At 35.3% G+C, this 20,336-nt stretch overlaps 1 protein-coding gene across 1 annotated transcript in view; it reads left to right on the top strand.

Moving 5' to 3' along the window:
• Positions 1-242: 242 nt before the first annotated feature.
• Positions 243-20,336, top strand: part of ACTR6 (actin related protein 6) — a 24,732-nt gene continuing 4,638 nt past the window's right edge. Inside the window, exons 1-9 of the mRNA XM_059404650.1 lie at positions 243-375; positions 2,155-2,272; positions 2,696-2,764; positions 4,344-4,467; positions 5,678-5,813; positions 5,905-5,961; positions 13,357-13,455; positions 13,550-13,628; positions 20,206-20,336. Of these exons, the coding sequence (XP_059260633.1) occupies positions 308-375; positions 2,155-2,272; positions 2,696-2,764; positions 4,344-4,467; positions 5,678-5,813; positions 5,905-5,961; positions 13,357-13,455; positions 13,550-13,628; positions 20,206-20,336 (881 nt within the window). The 5' untranslated portion in view covers positions 243-307. The remainder of the gene's footprint in view (positions 376-2,154; positions 2,273-2,695; positions 2,765-4,343; positions 4,468-5,677; positions 5,814-5,904; positions 5,962-13,356; positions 13,456-13,549; positions 13,629-20,205) is intronic.

The raw sequence follows: 20,336 nt of genomic DNA, 5'->3' as shown, positions 1-20,336 counted from the left end.
ATAAACTTGTAGGACCAAGTCAGTATGCGAAGTAGAGAAAAGATACGCAATGCTAGGGGTGAAAAAGCGCTGAGCCAGTCCCAATTTGTTGGATCTCGCCCCGACTTAAAGGGAGTACATTGAGAACAGCACAAACCACCTGAGCCCCAGGGAGGGAAGGCCGTCTCCGGCTTCCGGCGTCCTCGGTTGCTAAGGGAGACCGGAAGCACCCTCACGCTCCGCCCTGCAAACAAACCATAGAGTACCGGAAAAAGAGGGAGCCGAAGGGTCAGGTGCAGGAAGCGGCTGCTGTTTGATTCTCGTTAAAATGACGACCTTAGTGCTGGATAACGGAGCCTACAATGCCAAAATCGGTTACAGCCATGAAAATGTGTCGTAAGTGTTGCCTCCGTCCTTAGGACAAGAGAGACTACGCTTCATCTCGGGATCACAGTCAACTGCAAATGCTCCTACGTCGCCCTAACCTGCGCCAGAGTGATGCTCTGGTTGGAGCTTGCTGAGTGGGGTGCTTTGAACTGCTCTTTTGGTGTGCATTTAGGCTACGCGGCCCCGGAAGTGGGACTTGGCGTTTCCCACGTTCTCTCGTGCGTAACAGGAAATAGCTCAGGAAAATAGGCTTCTAAAGAAGCCCATCCTGCGGGAGGGTTGCGCACACAGTTCATGAACCCTCAGGAATCATGGACGTTTATATGTATATACATATTCTTGAGGCTTTCATCACATCCTCAGTGGGTTCTGCGACTTCCCCTTACAGAGTTTAAAAACAGTTGTCTTACCGATTGCAGACGTTGAAGGCTTCGAATCGAAGCCCTTCATAGTGCTCATTAGCTGACCTCGTTATTAGAGTTGATTTAACAGGATCACTACAATGGCATTCATAAAATAGATAAGTCCTATATGTATATGTAAAGAAGAAGAGATGTTTTCGTCTATGTTTACAGAGGATTCCCCCCTTCCTCCTTTTTTTTTTTTTTTCTTTTTCAATGCGAACAGTCAAACCGCAAAGGAATGTAAATTGTTAGTCTTTTAGAAAATGTTTTGGGAGTGTGTATCATTGTTTTTATCCTTTGACACAGTAAGTTCGAAGTGTTTGATAAGAGCGAATACAGGATGCTTTATATTATAGACATTGTATATGGTTTAAAAAATGGAAAGCAAACTGAATAATCAAGAATAGAAAATTGATTAAAATTATCATATAACCATAAGACTGGCTACAGTGCAGTTTTCAAAAATCATGTCCTCCCGTGACCTAGACGGCTCAGTGCGTTCAGCATCAGACTCTTAATTTCGGCTCAGGTCATGTTGTCAGAGTCTGGGATTGAGCCCGTTTGGGCTCTGCACTCAGAGGGGAGTTGGCATCTTGCTAATTAAAAATCTTTGGAATCCTAGAGACTTAGTTTTAATGGCAAGAATTTTGAACCTGTAAATCCTTTACCAGAGTGGTATTAAGATTTCCACACTGAGCCTGGGTGGCTGAGTCAGTTAAGCATCTGCCTTCAGCTCAGGTCATGAGCCCGGGGTCCTGGGATCAGGACCAAGACCTGCCTCTCCCTGAGAGTCTGCCTATCCCTCCCCTTTCCCTCTGTGTGCTTGTGCTCTCTCTCAAAAAAATAAATCTTAAAAAAAAAAAAAAAAAAAAAAAAAAAAAAAGATTTCCACATTAAAGCCAGAAAGAGCAGAAACTTTACCTAAGCTCTGTCGTCTGTGTGATGGCAGGATCAATACCCATCTGGAAGGATTTCTTAAGGATTACTTGAGAAAGATAAAGGGTCCAGTGTAGAGGCTAGTGCATGTTAGAACTTTAAAAAAAAATTTTTTTTTTTAAGATTTTATTTATTTGTTTCACAGACAGAGATCACAACTAGGCAGAGAGGCAGGCAGAGAGAGAGGGGGAAGCAGGATCCCTGCTGATCAGAGAGCCCGATGTAGGGCTCTATCCCAGGACCCTGGGATCATGACCTGAGCCGAAAGCAGAGGCTTTAACCCAGTGAGCCACCCAGGCGCCCCAAAAAAGACATTTTTTGATTATTCAAAGACAAAATGAGAAACACTGATTGTGGGTATTTTTTGTCATGGAGCAGGGTGGTAGAGTAATTGTATTTTTTGGAAGTGAGTATTTAGGGAATAATTGTTTTATTTCTTTGTTTATAGGGTAATTCCTAACTGTCAGTTCAGATCAAAAACAGCACGTCTTAAAACTTTTACTGCTAACCAGATAGATGAAATAAAGGACCCTTCTGGACTCTTTTACATCCTTCCTTTTCAGAAGGTAATTCAATTATATGTCATTTCTAACAACATAGACCTAAATGTAAAGACAATTTTTAAATTTATAATTAAGATTTTGTATATATGGAAATATTTTTAGATCTCTGAGAAAAAGTTATTTAAATTTTAAGTAAGATCTTATTAAAACCAAAAATTGAAATTAAATTGTCTTGTTAACAATAAATGGCCATGACTTAGTTACTGATTGTGGGTACTGAATTTTACTTATGTTATAGCTAAATGAGATGAACACATTTAAAAAAAGTGTGGAGTAGCATCTCCTTAAAGAATGTTTGAATAGTGAAAGTAACCATAAAGATAAATTAGTGGTTTAGAATATATTAATATGAAAAAAAAGAATATATTAATATGATTTTTAAAATTATTCAAATATTTGTGATAATTTATACAAGAATTTTTTTAGGGCTACTTGGTGAATTGGGATGTTCAAAGACAAGTGTGGGATTACCTTTTTGGAAAAGAAATGTATCAGGTAACAAATTAGAGTATGTATTCAAATTTCTATTTCCATGTCTTATGCAAATGAAAAATTACAGCAATAAGAGTTATGAACTCATGTTAATGCAAGAACCAACAGGATAGGATATAAAGCTAGTTTACGCCTTAATATGACTTAAATAGATCTGTTGCACATGTTCACTGTGTATTTATATCAGTCATATTTTTAACTTCTATAAAAGTTATATATACTACCAAAATATACATGTATATGAAAAGTAATACATGCTTGAGATTATTTGTGCTAAAATCTGTTAGGGAAGAGCGCATGGTGTGAAAGTGAATAGACTCAGAATTTTTAATGAATAGTCTTATGCTGCAGGTTAGCTCATACCTGCTCATGAGAACCAAATACATGCATCTCCTCCCAACTCTGCGTTCAGAGTTTGGTGACTTCAGGAGAGCTGGAAATCAGCCATTATGACAGTATTTATAACACAGAAAGTGGTAAGCTGTACAAATCAGGACTTTTATTCCCCCCCTGGAGATCTGGTTGTTGAACATTTACCAGCACACATTGAAGGTGGGTGGAAGGAGTGATGAGATTGCAAATGTATGGACATTATTTCATAAGCACTGTCAAGTCATGGAGGGGAGGACTTCTGTGGTGAGAAATACATCTGGGGAGGATGATCAGATTTCTGATTTAGAAAAATACTTGCTAGCAGTACAGAAGACGGATCAGAGTGAAAAGAAAACCGAGGCATAGAGGGCATTGAGAAGGCAGTGGCATTATTTCAGAGGAGAGATAAGGCAGTATCAGGAAAAGCCAAGGGCAGATTCCAGAGAGTGAGTCTGGGATTGGGGTTGAAGGTAATTGAGGTATCTAGCTTTAACTTTTGAATATGTTTCTAGTATACATTTAAGTCACTAATACACTGTTCTTAGTTTTGATTTTTTAAATGTTAATTAAGTATGGAATTTGAGGTTACGAGAGTCTGTATGAAACTCAAGATTGTCTACATGTCTACTATTATTAGACTAATTCACTATCTCATTTTTATTTTCACAATAAAATATTTTGGTCTACATACCTGAATTGTGACTTTTATGTGAGGATTTTGTGCTTTTACTGTCTGTAGTATAACTTTAGGTATAGTGAGCAAATACTCTGTTTTTAATACTTCTTAAGAGTGTGGGAGAGAATTATATAAACAGTAAATATGCTAAAGCTTCTGGCCTTTTAACTTTGAAAACAAAATACCTAATGCTTGTAGTTAATATTGTTCATTACGTTTGCATACTGATCTTCAAACAATTTGATAGTACCATTTTATCAATGCTACCATTAAAAGAGTTAAAATTAAATAATAAAGTGCATGAGTTCTATAATCAGACTTCTGGGTTCAAATCCTAGCTATGTCCCTAATTAGTTAAATAAACCTTGGTAACTTATTCAACTCTTTTATACCTCAGTTTGCCAATTAAATGGATTTAGTAATAAGACTTGCCATCTAGGATAATTGTAAGAATTTAATATGTTTGTTTATATATGTGAAATGAGTGTTTATAACTACAAAATTATAAAACTTGTGGAAATTTTTCTCTCATAGGTTGATTTTTTAGATACCAATATTATTATTACAGAACCATACTTTAACTTCACTTCAATTCAAGAATCAATGAATGAAATCCTGTTTGAAGAATATCAGTTCCAAGCAGTCTTAAGAGTAAATGGTGAGTTAAAGTTTTCATTACAGTTAAGTAATGGGAATATGGATGGATATGAATAGGGTAAAGAGAAACACTTAAAATAAAAGAATATTGGGTGATATTCCTTTAGATTTAAAGAAAATAAAACATGGAATTTAAAAACTAGATGGACTTTTAGAGATTATCTAATCAGATTTTCTCACTTTATCTTTTTACTAGCACACTATTTTCTCCCTAATGAAGTTACTAGCCACATTTTTTTTTTTAAATGACCTCTATGTCCAACGTGGGGCTCAAACTTACAACCCTGAGTCACATGCTGTACTGACTGAACCAGCCAGGTGCCCCACTAGCCATATATTTTTAATTTCTAAAAGATTATTGTTTCTGAGGTAGTTACCTTTTCTGCCACTGATGTGTTTGCTGTCATTATTATTATTGATTGAAATAATGTTAATAGCTTAGCCTGCCAATATATGGGAAAAGAGTCTGAAAAATAGCATCTAGAAGTAAGTTTATGAAAGGCTAAAATTACATTAAGTGACAGTATAATGAAAGTATTTAAATATATATGAGTGATATTGTGCTATAATGCTTAACAGCACAGTCTCTAGAACAGTGTTCTTCAAGGATGATTTTGCTCTTTGGGGACATTTGGCAATGTCCGAAGACATTTTTGGTTGTCACAACTGAGAGGGTGCTGTTGGCATCTAGTGGGTAGAGGATATAGATGTTGCTAAACATCTTAAAGTGAACAGGAAAGCCTCCAGCAACAAGGAATTACCTGGCGCCAAATGTCAGTAGTTTTGAGGTTGAGAAACCTTGCTCTAGAATCATACTGCTTAGGTTTGAATCTTGGCTCTGTTACTTTCTAATTGTATGACATTGGGTATATTGCTTAACTTCTCTGTGCTGGGGTTTTGAGAATAGTGCCCAGCAGGTAATAAATGCTCATAATTAAGTTATGATGTTAAAATAATTAAGTCATGACTATTTACCTTTAAAAGTTGATCACAAAATATTTTTATCCACATTTACCACAAAAATGTGATGTTGTAGTTTAAATGCTGTAGAGAGTTTGTGACAATTAGGAATATTGTTTTAAATTAGCATATAGAAATAAAGGAAGGTTTTTGTTTTTGTGCTTGTCTTAATTTGTTGCTTCTCTTTATTGCTTTAAATTAAGTGTGCTTTTATTTAATGCAGGTTTTTTTTTTTATCTTTTTCTAAATAGCTGGTGCTCTCAGTGCACATAGGTATTTTCGAGATAATCCTTCTGAATTATGCTGTATCATTGTAGATAGTGGATATTCCTTTACACATATAGTTCCTTACTGTAGAAGTAAAAAGAAAAAAGAAGCAATTATTCGGTGAGTTGTATTCAATTTTCATGTTTTTCTTAGGTTAAAACTGAATGAAAGGTGTGATAAACTGAACCGAATTTGAATTCTCCCTTTTTAGGATAAATGTGGGAGGAAAACTCCTAACCAATCATCTAAAGGAGATCATCTCTTACCGGTAATACTTATTTGATTTATGGTGATGGGGTGGTGGGGGAGCGGCTTGTGGCTGCTGGTCATGAACTTTTTAAAGTAATTTAAAATTATCTTTTAACCGTTAGTTGTAACTTCAGGTGATAATTCTATATTATTGCTTTAAAAACTATATCACATACATAAATACAAATGATGTTCAAATTGAAGAGCTTTCTAGTGGGGCATCTGGCTGCTCAGAAGAGGAGCATGCAACTCCTGATTTCTGGGTGATGAGTCCAAGCCGCACAGTAGGTGTACAGCTCATTAAAAAGAGAGAGAAAAAAAAGCGTTCTAGCACAAGAAATGCTAGTGTCCATCAAAATTTGGATGTTTCCAAATTCGAGGAAATTTAAAATTTTATTTTATTTTATTTTTTTAAAGATTTTATTTATTTATTTGACAGATAGAGATTGCAAGTAGGCAGAGAGGCAGGCAGAGAGAGAGGAGGAAGCAGGCTCCCTGCTGAGCAGAGAGCCCGATGCGGGGCTTGATCCCAGAACCCTGGGATCATGACCTGAGCCGAAGGCAGAGGCTTCAACCCACTGAGCCTCCCAGGTGCCCCGGGAGTTTAATATTTTAAAATTATAGAATTTATAAGAAGTTCTAAATGTTACACATTATAAAACAAATGTATTTAAGGAAAATAAATCTCTACTTCCTCTTTCTGTCTCATGTCAGTTGCATTCTCCACAAAGTATGGTCTTTAAACTGTATTTATCTCTTATAATTTTAGTCTCTGTGAGCCTTAATAATGTACTGTTAGTTCTGCTTGTTGAATTAACCAATATTAGCTGACTATCCATCATTAAAAGATGTGGAATTATTGTACTACCACATTCTAACTCTTCTCCCTTTCCTAAATTTTATTCATGGTATTATTTTTTATTTTATTTTGTTTAAAAACTTAAGTGATACTTTTTTGTTTTATAAGTAGAATTCTTAAATCTCAATTTATCACTACAATAATTTTGGCTGGTATGACACCTTCAATACCTCCCCTCTATGTCATATGAGAAAATAAGTGAATCTGCATTTCTTTCTGCATTTCCTCCCATGTTTTCCTTCTTTCTTCTGTCAGAGGTACCTTTATTTTTTAGACGCCTTATTGAGCTATGATACATATCCACACAATTCACCTTTTTTTTTTTTTTAAAGATTTATTTATTTATCCATTTGACAGAGAGAGAGATCACAAGTTAGGCAGAGAGGCAGGCAGAGAGAGAGGAGGAAGCAGGCTCCCTGCTGAGCAGAGAGCCCGATGCGGGACTTGATCCCAGGACTCTGAGACCATGACCTGAGCCGAAGGCAGCGGCCCAACCCACTGAGCCACCCAGGCGCCCCTCACCTTTTTTTTTTTTTTTTAAAAGATTTTATTTATTTATTTGACAGACAGATCACAAGTAGGCAGAGAGGCAGGCAGAGAGAGAGGGGGAAGCAGGCTCCCTGCCGAGCAGAGAGCCCAATGCGGGGCTAGATCCCAGAACCCTGGGCTCATGACCTGAGCCGAAGGCAGAGGCTTTAGCCCACTGAGCCACCCAGGCACCCCACAATTTACCCATTTAAAGTGTACATTTTCAGTGGGTTTTAATGTATTAGAACATTTTTAGAACATTTTCATTACCCCTAAGAAGAGACCTACTTCCCTAATCCAACCTACCCAGCTTTAGCGCATTTGTAAAAAACTTTTTATTTTGAAATAATTACAGCCTCAAGAAGTTGTAGAATAGTACATAGAGCCCTGTGTAATCTTATTAATATATAACTAATATAGTATCAAAATGATAAAAATGACACTAATACAGTATTGTTTCCAGTTCTCACCATTTTTTACATGCATTTCTGTGTATTTATCCCATGTATAGATCATGTAACTATTACCACAGTCAAGATGTAGAACTGTTCCATCTCTCCAAAGGAACTCCTTCCCCTCACCCCTGGCAATCTCTAATTTGTTTTCCACTTCTATAGTTTTGTTATTTCAAGAAACAGAATCTTACAGTATGTAATCTTTAGACAGTGACTTTTTTCATTAAACAGTGCTATACCATTTCTTAATTATTGAGATAACATTTACATATGACTTTTTACCATAGTTAAGTCTTCTTGCCTTGCTTATATATTAATTCTAAAAATGGAGGGTTCATAAATGGCATATACGGTGGAAAGGTTATGTGGATGTTATTTATTGTAGAACCAAACAGAATTGGGCTCCATTTCAAAAGATTTAGATATTTAGTTCCCTTATCCTCATCAGATTAGAAGCAACAAATTTGAAAGGCACAGAAAGTTGAGACAGATGAGGTCGTTAACCAGAACCTACACAGTTTTGAGTCCATGACCTGTGTATTAAATCATTGCTCCTTCCTTTCATGACTGAAAAAGTTCATGCATTTTATTTTTTTTAATAATTTTTATTTTTTTAATTTGACAGAGAGAGATCACAAGTAGACAGAGAGGCAGGCAGAGAGAGAGGGAGAGGAGGAAGCAGGCTCCCTGCCGAGCAGAGAGCCCGATGCGGGACTTGATCCCAGGACCCTGAGATCATGACCTGAGCTGATGGCAGAGGGCCACCTGAGCCACCCAGATGCCCAAGTTCATGTATTTTAAAAAGAAAGTCTGTTGAAGTTCAATTTGAAAAGAACAACCTGGCAAGAATACTTAGAAATAGTATTTGGGAGGGGCAGCTGGGTGGCTCAGTCGGTTAAGTGTGTCCGACTTTTGATTTCAGCTCAGGTCATGATCTGAGCCCTGTGGTGGGCTCCATGCTGAGCATGCAGACTGCTTAAGATCCTCTGTCTCCCTCTCCCATTGCCCTTTCCCCACCACCACACTTGTGCTCTGTCTCTCTAAAAAAATAAAAATAAAAAGTTAAAAAGATATAGTTATGGGAAAGAAGAATAGTGAAAGGAGACTTTATCAGTAGATGATAAAGCATTTTAAAATTGTAATAAAGTGATACTTAGATGAGAATTAAATGATAGATCAGAGAGAGTGAATAGTTAATTTTGAATCAAACACTGTAAAAGAAAACGTAATATATACTATTGATTATTCAGGAAAGGATACAGGGAAAGTTGGCTGTTGGGAGAAAATTTTTCCTTTGGCTCATACACTAATATCCAAATGGGTTTAAGATTTAAATATAAAAATAAAGCCGCAACAGGAAAATATTTGAGTTGTTAAGAATAAAAATAGTAGAAGAAATACACTTGATCTTAGCCAAAAAGCTGACAAGTGATAAAAAAATAGTCGAAGAAATAATAAAGAATATAATTTTCCTATACCTTTTTTAAAAAAAGATTTTATTTATTTAGGGATGCCTGGGTGGCTCAGTTGTTTAACTTTGCCTTTGGTTCAGGTTATGATCCTGGGACCCTAGGATAGAGCACCATATTGGGCTCTCTGCTCAGCAGGAAGCCTGCTTTTCCCTCTCTCTCTGCCTCTCCCATCTACTCATTCTCTCTTTCTCTCAAATAAATAAATAAGATTTTATTTATTTAATAAGCTATTTGAGAGAGAGAGAGCAGGAACAGCGGGGAGATGCAGAGGGAGAAGGAGAGTTAGAGAATCTCAAGCAGACTTTGTGCTGAAACACAGAGCCCAATGTGAGGTTCGATGTCACAACCCTGAGATCATGACCTGAGCCAAACCAAGAGTCAGACGTTCAACTGACTGAGGCACCCAGGTGCGCCCTTGACATACCACTTTAAAGAAAAAATATTTTATTGAGGTAAAACATATATCCAGAAAAGTTTACAAACCTTGAATGTATAACTCAGTGAATTTTTAAAAACTGAATATACCCAAGTAACTAGAACACAGCTCAGGCAGAATATTATCAGCACTCTAATCCCTCTTTGTCCTCTTTTGGTCTGGAAAACCACTGATTTCAAGCATTTGTAAACGAAACTAATATAAATAGAAACCTGAGAAATAAACTTGAAACAAATATGACACTGGGTTGTTATCTTTAATATATTAAGGGCTCTTACCGGTCCTTAAGAAAAGTACTACCTTGGTATAAAATGGCTACTAGTTGATTCTCAGAAAACAAATAGTCTGTGGCACAGATAGATAATCATTAGAATTACATACAGTCAAAGGATATAAATGGATAATTCTCAGACATAAAAAATGATAAGTATCTGAAGTAATTACAAATTCAGTTAAAACATTTATTGAGCATTTATTTAGGAGGTTGGGAGATATGAGTTAAATAAGAATTTCTCTTTTTCATGGCATTTCCTTGTAGAAAAATACAAATTAAAATGCCACAACTTTTAGAACTTGAATTAATAGAATTTTTTCAAAACATGATGTTCTAAAAACAAAAAAGAAGATGCTGCAGATAGTGATGCTGGCTGTTAATGATTACAGCATAACTTGAAATAACTTTTCTGGTAAACAGTTTGGCAGTACACCAAGATACAAACAGTATTTCAAATTCTGTGTCCTACAGTATGAATAAATAATGAGATAATCAGAGATACAGATAAAAATACCTGTATTGCATCAGTTTTGAGTTACACTTTTCTCACATCTCTAGTTGGGATGGATCTTCCAGTTGTTGGTACCTTAGAATTGTTATAGTTTAATTATCATCTTTTCTTCTCATTGGTGCAATAGTGAATCTTAAGGTAGAATATGCTGTGTATGGAAATAACAAAAAGCAAAAAGGAAGCAGTAATAATGTCTTTTACTTATTGAGTATAAGGACTATGCTAAACACTTTACATGTATAATTAGAGTCATTTACTTCTTACAGATATATTAAGTCGGTGATCTTATTGTTAATACCTTTTTAGAGTTGAAGAGATTGAATCCCAAAGAGGTAAAGTAACTTGGTTGCCAAGTTGTGATTCAGCCAAAGTCTTTGGGGCACCTGGCTGGCTCAGTTGGTAGAGTATGTGACTCTTGATCTCAGGCTCATGAGTTCAAGCCCTATGTTGGGCATAGAGCCATCCTAAAATAAAACAAAAAACAACAAAGCCAAAGTCCACGTTCATAAACATACAAATATCTTTCCTCCCTGATTTAAACTTCCAACACTAGGAACATTAATAAATACATTTTAATAGGTCCCTCTAATAAATATTATAGGGTAGTAAATAACCATATTTTAAAAGAATAATAGCATAAGAAAATGGAGATGATGTTGAGTCTAAAACAAAAAGTATTTGTAGTATATATGTGTAGAGATAAATATTCAAATAATTTCATATTTTTGTTATCTTTTTTAATGTTTTTTATTGAAGTATAGTTGACACAATGTTACATTAGTTTCAGGTGTAGGACTAGGAATTTGACAATGCTATGCTGTACTTTCTATAAATGTAACTACCATCTGTTACCATAGAATACTATTACACAGTACATTAACTATCTTCCCTATGCTGTACCTTTCATCCCTGTGACTTATTCATTCTGTAACTGGAAGCCTATACCTCCCATTCCTCTTCACCTGTTCTGTCCATCCCCCTACCCTCTCTCCTCCAGCAGCCACCAGTTCTCTGTATGTATGGGTCTGTTTTTGCTTTGTTTTATTCTTTAGATTCCATATATAAGTAAAATTTTATGGTATTTGTCTTTCTCTGACTTCCTTCATTTTGCATAAAACCTTTTAGGTTCATCCATATTATCACAGATGGCATGATCTCATTCTTTTTATGGCTCCTTGGTATTCCATTATGTGTGTATGTGTCTCTCTCTCTGTGTGTTTACTTACCACATTTTCTTTATTCATTTACCTATCATTGGACACTTGAGTTGCTTCCATATTTTGGCTATTATAACTAATACTGCAATAAACAGGGGTATATATAGTTTTTCAAATTAGTGTTTTTGTTTTGAGGGGATAAATACCCAGTAGTGGAATTACTGGATTGTATGGTATTTCTATGTTTAATTTTTTGAGGAACCTCCATACTGTTTTCCAGAGTAGATAAACCAGTTTGCATTCCCACCAACAGTGCATGAGTTTCTCTTTTTCTATGTTGTTTCAACCCTTGTAACTTATCTTTTTGACACTAGTCATTCTGACAGGTATGAGGTGATAATCTCATTGTTTTGATTTGCATTTGCCTGATAGTGATATTGAGCATCTTTTCATGTATCTTCTGGCTATCTGTATGTTGTCTTTGGTAAAATGTCTATATTCAGGTCCTCTGCCCATTTTAATCAGATTATTTGTTTTTTTAGTGTTGGGTTCTAAAATTTCTTTATGTATTTTAGATATTAACCCCTTATCCGATAAATCATTTCAGATGTATCATTTATAAATATCTTCTCCCATTCAGTAGGTTATCTTTTCATTTTGTTAATGGTTTCCTTCACTCTGTGACTTTTGTTTCAGTGTATTCCCAATAGTTTATTTTCACTTTCATTTCCTTTGTGTGAGGAAACATGTTTAGAAAAATGTTGTTAAAGCCAATGTCCAAAAGATTATGCTTATATTTTCTTTAAATTTTTTGGTTTCAGATCTCACATTTAGGTCTGTAGTCCATTTTGAGTTTGTTTTAGTAGATGGAGTGAGTTTTCCCAGCATCCTTCATTGAAGAGACTATATTAGCCATAGATTAATATAAGCATGGGTTTATTTCTGGGCTCTGTGCTGTTCCATTGATCTATGTGTCTGTTTTTCTGCTAGTTACCATACTGTTTTGATTACTGTTGCTTTGTAGTATATCTTGAAATCTGGGATTATAATACTTCCAGCTTTGTTCTTTTTTAAGATTGCTTTGGCTATTCAGGGTCTTTCGTTGTTCCATATAAATTTTAGGATTATTTGCCCTAGTTCTCTGAAAAATACTATTAGCATTTTAATAGGGATCATATTGAATCTATGGATTGATTTGGGTAGTATGGACATTTTAATAACATTAATTGTTCTAAGCCATGAGCATGGACTATCCACTTGTTTGTGTTTTCTTCAGTTTTGTTTTTAAAAGCATCTTTGTTTTCTTCATTAAGCCTGTGTTTCTTGGGTTCAGTTATCAAATATTTATTAAACATCTACTATGTGTCAGTTACTATGTGCTAACTCACTACTATGATCAGAAAAGAAAGTGAGAGGGTTAAGTTATTTTAGCAAAATTCCATTCAGAATGGTTGGAGAAGGAAAAAGTTTGCTCTCTAATAAATGTTACCATATTTAAAGCCTTTATTTTCAGTTTCTTTCTGCAAACTGGACTAATATCTGCTCTCAGAGGAATAATGTGGAGTTTAAATATAATGGAAATGTGATTATTCTATAAAGTTGAAAATATTTTACACATTCAAAAATTTAATATTTTAAAAAGTGAGTTACCCAAAGATTTAATTCCAGCAAAAATATTTCATTTTTCCATTTCACATTTTACAGTTTTTTATTTCTGTTTAGGCAGCTACATGTTATGGATGAAACACATGTGATTAATCAAGTGAAAGAAGATGTGTGCTATGTGTCTCAGGATTTTTATAGAGATATGGATATTGCAAAGTATGTATAATAGTAATCTAAGAATTAGAAAGTTGATTCTTGGGTAATGTTACACAAAGTTAATTATTTCACAAGTCTCTATTCTGTTTTCCAGGTTGAAAGGAGAAGAAAATACAGTAATGATAGATTATGTTTTACCTGACTTCAGTACAATTAAAAAGGGCTTTTGTAAGGTAATTTTTAAAATCCTTAATGACATTGCTTGATGTGATAGATTTGAAAAACATCTAGTTGGGGGCACCTGGGTGGCTCGGTTGTTAATAATCTGCCTTCGGCTCAGGTCATGATCCTGGGGTTCTAGGATCGAGCCCCACATCAGGCTCCCTGCTCAGCTGGAAATCCTGTTTCTCCCCCAATCGCCCCACCGCCCACTTCCCCTGCTTGTGTTCCCTCTCTTGCTGTGTCTCTCTGGCAAATAAGTAAAGAAAATCTTTCTTTTTTTTTTTTTTTTAATTTTTTATTTTATTTTTTATTTTATTTTTTTTTATTTTTTATTTTTTATAAACATATATTTTTATCCCCAGGGGTACAGGTCTCTGAATCGCCAGGTTTACACACTTCACAGCACTCACCAAAGCACATACCCTCCCCAATTTCCATAACTCCACCCCGCTTCTCCCAACCCCCCTCCCCCCAGCAACCCTCAGTTTGTTTTGTGAGATTAAGAGTCACTTATGGTTTGTCTCCCTCCCAATCCCATCTTGTTTCATTGAGTAAAGAAAATCTTTTAAAAAGAAAAGAAAAACATCTAGCTGGATTTGGTAGAGTTGTTGAGAACTGCTTTTCTGCTCTTTGTTTCTCCAGACACAAATGTATAAATGATTAATACCTCATTAATAAAGTTATTTAGAGAAAGAACCATCAGCTGAATGATAGCACATGGGAAGAATCTGGAGATAAATCATATTGTTATTTATATTCTAGTTAATCCTTTTCTATTTTCTTAAGAATTAGTTTAAATCCATTTCAGAGTTGTTTATTTGCCTTGTGAAAGTTATCAAAATAGCCGACATGGCTGAATTTTACTTGTTCCATCTGATATGATCAAATTGTAGTAGAAAAGGGGAAAATCTGGTGTACTTTCAAAGTGTTGAAAAGTAGTTCATCTTGGATGTTAAAATTATTTCTCCTTACCTTTGATCGGCTCAGGTGAAATATCACTTCTGTTTGGGTAAATGCGAAGATTGGCCTTTTAGCTGACTTGGTGGAAGAGTGTTGGGAAGTTAAAAATCTTTGGTCAGAAATTTAAGCATGCTTCCATAAGGAAATATTTAGGTTACCATTTATTGCAGTATACTTTAAAAGAGTGAAAAATTGAGAAGAGCCCAAATATCCACTCTTGGACGAAAATAAATAAATGTTGATGTATTTGTATTATAAGATAAACAGTAGTGAAAATTAAGTGGAGCTACATGATAGTTATGTATACATCTCAAAAACATATTTCTGTCTAAAACATCTAAGACATGATGGTGTCTTTAGGCGATTTTTAGGAAGATATGTACATTTTCAGGCTGTGTGGAGTAATTTATGAAGCAATTTATGAAGAGTAATTTAAGTATGAAGTAAAAGTATAAAACTGTATGTGAGTAATAACACCAAATTAAAAATAAGAGTGTTAATTTATAAAGTATCAAATTAGTTGATGGATATATGGGTTTTGTACTTCTTTAATTTTATACTTCTATTAACTATATTTCTTTATATGCCTGAAATTAAAAAAAAAATTGGGGGCATATGATTGAGGTGAAATACAAATCAGAATTCTGAAGAGGGCTCATAAAATTGAAATCACTCTATAATGTTCTTAGAGACAGATGCTTGTGGAAGGACCTAGGTTGGGTTTTGAAAGTGGGAGTTGGGATAGGGAGATCAGGTTGCCTTTTCATGAATTGGAAGCCCAAGTCCTCTTTAGGATATCAAAAGTATACTTTTTTCCTTGGGAATGACGAAAACTGTAAATACATAGACAGCCCCATCTTCATATATCATTAAAACACTCCAGTTATATAAAATACCTTCTGGATAATTTATCGCATTTTATAGAGTTAATGGTGGTAAAGTAATCTGTATTTCACAGGGATGAGCCCTCAGTAAATTCTCAGTGATTCCCAATTTCTCCAAACCTGCTGATCATTAGAATCACCCAGGGCACTTGAAAAGTAATCTATATATATGTTCTCAGTTCCTGTTCCTGGATATCCTTGTTTGAAAACTTATTCTTAAAAATCTCTTCCAGGGGAGTGTGGGTGGCTCAGTTGGTTGGGCGTCTGCTTTCGGCTCTGGTCATGATTACAGGGTCCTGGAATTGGGCTCTCTGCTCAGCAGGGAGCCTGCTTCTCCCTCTCCCTCTCCTTCTGCCTGCCACTCTGCCTACTTGTAATCTCTATCTCTATCAAGTGAACAAATAAAATCTTAGAAAAAATCTATTTCAGATAATTGCACTTTCAGCTAAGTCTGGGAAAAATGTTTTTTTCTTGAAAAAACAATTTTTTTTAATGTAGTTCTCTCCTGCCCTGTAAATGACACCCTATTAGTTTACTGGACTAAATGCAGCCAGTTTTCTCCTTGCCAAAGTATAAACCCTGTTTTCTCAAACCTGTACCTTACACAGTGAGCCAGTAGGGATGTGGTTATTCCTCCAAGTGACAGTTGCTTTACTCATCATCTTTGGAGAAAAAATGCAGATGCCACATATTATTTGCAGCTCTTTTATTGGTCTTTGGCTTGTGATTAGTACTGGTTATAGGCCAAGCTTCATTAACTCAGTTTAGACTCCTTGTTATCAGTTGAGTGGACAGATTCAGTTGGCCTGGACTTTTGCCAGACAGTGGAATGTTACATTGAGTTTTTAATTCAAAAATAATAGGTTAGCTTTTCCTTAGTTGATTAATGTTAAAATTTATAATTTTTTCACAGTATCGTTGACCTCAAACAATGTAGGGGTTAGGGATGCCAACCAACATCCCCCTCCCCAATGCAATTGAAAATCTGCATATACCTGGACACCCTCTGCTCCCACAAAAAACTTTACTATTAGCCTACTGATGACCAGAAGCATTACTGACAACATAAAGTTGATTAACATGTATTTTGTATGTTATATGCATTATATACTATATTCTTGCAAGAAAGTAAGCTAGAGGAAAAAAATGTTATTGGGAAAGTCATAAGAAAAAGAAAATACATTTATAGTACTGTATTATAAAAAAAAAATCTGTATTTAAGTGGACCCATGTAGTTCAAACCCATGTTCAAGAACTACCTATACATGTTAAATCATGTGTATATTGAAAAAATAAGACCAAAATACAAACAAAATTATGTGTATATCTTAGTAATCTCAAGCTTTAGAAATAATTTTAGTCTATGTTAGGATTTTTTTTAAGAGTTTATTTATTTATTTGACAGACAGAGATCACAAGTAGGCAGAGAGGCAGGCAGAGAGATGGGGGGAGGAGGCTCCGCAATGAGCAGAGAGCCCGATGTGGGACTCCATCCCAGGATCCTGGGATCATGACCTGAGCTGAAGGCAGAGGCTTTAGCCCACTGAGACACACAGGTGGCCCAAGTCTATGTTAGGATTAATCCTAAAATGTGTTATTTTCCAAAGGCAAAAAAAAAAGTGTTATTTTTTATTTATTACTTAATCACCTTCATTGTTACCTGATATGCAACAACTCTGATGAAAGTTGATATATGTTTAAGAAATTAGAAAAACAATAACTGCATAAAATGAAAAAAATTATAATTATTTAAGAGCCCTTATACTTAGGATATTGTTAAAACTTGTACTTTGATAGTTTATTCAAGAATATTTTTAAATTGGGAAAAGATACAGCCTTCATTTTCTAGTATTTATGATAACAACAGTAACAGTAATAATCTCTGTAATATTGCTACTGATTACAACTGATACGAATTCCAATTTTATCTCTTATCAGAAAGGGGATACCTACTGAAATGTAACGTACTTGATGGACTTAAATTGGGAAAATCTGGCTCATGATTAATGATTACAGTAGACTCTGCAGAGTCATTGTAATTTAAATTGATCATTTTTTTACAGTATCAGAACAAAATTTATGAGACTGTGTAGTAATCATGGCCTACATTGACTAAAATAGCAATTCTCAGCAGCCCTTATAAAGTCCTTTTGTCCATGTCTAAAAAAAATGTTTTTTGGAGTTAAACTCTTAAAACAGAAACTACTTGTAGTTCCACATTACTTATTGATGGTTTTGGAGCCAACATTCAACAAGAAATTTCTAGTTCTGGCTCTTTCCACTGGTTTAGATATTTGAGCCTGGGATAATCACATGATTCTCTTCTGTAAAATCTGGGTAATGGACTACATAATCATTAATGTTTTGTCAGCTGAATTTCTCCCAAGTCTCTGTCTTTTTCAGCTTATTTTGAGTGTTGACAAAATGAGTTATATCCCTTAAACTCAAGCCAGTATCACTTTTAAGTGAATTTATAAATCTGTAGGAGACACTTCTTTCTGCCTGAGAAGGAAGACTACTCTGAGAGGATACTTTCCTCTTTACTACTGTAACAGTAGTGTGTTGGGTAAAAAGTAATTTGAGTTCCCTTTTTCTTCCTAAAGTATTAAGAAAATTGTGTGATTTTTGGATATCCTTTTTTAAAAAGATTTTATTTATTTATTTGACACAGAGAGAGAGCTATCACAAGTAGGCAGAGAGAGAGGGGGAAGCAGACTCCCTGCTGAGCAGAGAGCCTGATGCAGGGCTCGATCCCAGGACCTTGAGATCATGACCTGAGCTGAAGGCAGAGACTTAACCCACTGAGCCACCCAGGTGCCTCTAATTTTTGGATATTCTTAAGAATAGTGTTTTAAACTTGGAATTTCTAAATTCCAAATGATAGAATTCAGAATTATATCCAGGTTAAGAGAGGCAATGTAGTGGAAGGAATATATTGTATGTGCTTTTAGTTATTAGATGAATGATCTCGAGCAAGTCATATATCCTTACCAAACCTAATTACATCATTAATAAAAGGAAAATATGCCTACCTCACAGGATTATGTGAGTGTTCAATGGGATAATGTATATAAAATGCTGAATACAATGAATGGCACATGGTTGACTTGCATACTGTTATTCAAGAATTTATTGAATACTCATTATGTGCTAGATGGTAGGTATGTGATGGTGTAAATTATGAAGGATAATATAGAGTGATAGTGGAGAATAAAGGAGGGACCTTTCATTTGGAAGTCAGAAAAAGCCTCTTTGAAGGAAGAAAAAAATCTGGGCAGAGAAAGGATGACTGATTACATTAAGGGATCTATAATCTTTAAATATATTACTCTTTACTAATTATTAATATTTTCATATATTTTAAGTTTTTTTATTTATATAAAAGATTGGGTTATGCCATGTGTGTATAATTGCAAATGAATATCTATAACTGAACCTAGAAGAGCTGATGATTCTTAGTAAAATTGGAAGGACCATTATTTTAATGTTGCAGAATGTTGTAGAAGATTATTTTTTCTGGCCCTTTCAAGAACACAGCTCAGCAGAAAATAAATAACAAGAAAATTTGATTGATGAAGTCCATGGATTTCAAAATTGATTTCTGAAAATTGAATAAATGAATTTAAATATTTAGGTTGTTTTGTACAAGGGGAAGGGGAATTATTTTTTTGGAGGGGGCAGCAAAGCAAGTTTCATTGAGTGATAGCAAAATGATAATATAGAGCTCCCAAGGAGGGAGGGTACCCAAAGGGGTTGCCTGGGAAAGAGGAGATCTTGATGTAATACAGTTACACGGTCCAATAAACATATAGGACAGGAGAGTGGGAGTGCCTGGCTGGCTCAGTCTATAGAGTATGCAACTTGTGATCTCAGGATCATGAGTTCAAACCTCATGTTGGTGGTAGAGCTTACTTAAAAATACATACATATATACATACATGCATACATAGGAGAGTGGAAGTAGATGTAAGATATATTAAATGTTTTTTTTAGAGTATATTCTTTGTTCTCTAGGAACTGAAGTTGGCCTATTATTATAGGTAGGTTAAGAAATTCCCTCTCCTCGGGGCGCCTGGGTGGCTCAGTGGGTTAAAGCCTCTGCCTTCGGCTCCGGTCATGATCCCAGGGTTCTGGGATCAAGCCCCGCATCGGGCTCTCTGCTCAGCGGGAGCCTGCTTCCTCCTCTCTCGCTCTCTCTCTCTCTGCCTACTTGTGATCTCTGTCTGTCAAATAAATAAATAAAACCTTTAAAAAAAAGAAAGAAAGAAATTCCCTCTCCTCTATTCTCCTTTTCTTCCTGTTTTATTTTTTTAATTTTTTAAAAAGATTTTATTTATTTATTTGACAGAGAGAGGGAACACAAACAGGGGGAGTGGGAGAAGGAGAATTAGGCTTCCCACGGAGCCGGGTCCGCAATGTGGGGATGGATCCCAGGATCCCAGGATCATGACCAGGATCATGACCCAAGCCAAAGGCAAATGCATAACAACTGAGCCACCCAGGCTCCCTTCTTTTTGTTTTAAGGAATATGGCCAGATCATCTTTTGGGGAATAGTTACATTAAAGTAAGCAATTATTTTTTATGTGGTTTAGGCAACAGAGAAGGACAGGTTTTTCTAACTTTTGAGAATCCTGAAATTTCCAAGAACATGGTAATATATTAGTAATAACATGTTACTAAATGTTACTAGTCATATAGACTAGATAATGTAGCTTAAACTTTTTAATCTTATTTTTCTTTAAGCCAAGGGAAGAGATGGTGTTAAGTGGAAAATACAAATCTGGGGAACAAATTCTTCGTCTGGCTAATGAGAGATTTGCTGTTCCAGAAATACTTTTTAATCCTTCTGATATAGGAATTCAAGAAATGGGTAT

This window comes from Mustela nigripes, chromosome 6, assembly GCF_022355385.1.
Source record: "Mustela nigripes isolate SB6536 chromosome 6, MUSNIG.SB6536, whole genome shotgun sequence".
In the NCBI taxonomy this organism is placed as follows: Eukaryota; Metazoa; Chordata; class Mammalia; order Carnivora; family Mustelidae; genus Mustela; species Mustela nigripes.
Note: the sequence above shows the minus strand (reverse complement) of the source record. Positions and strands in the feature narration are given on the sequence as shown.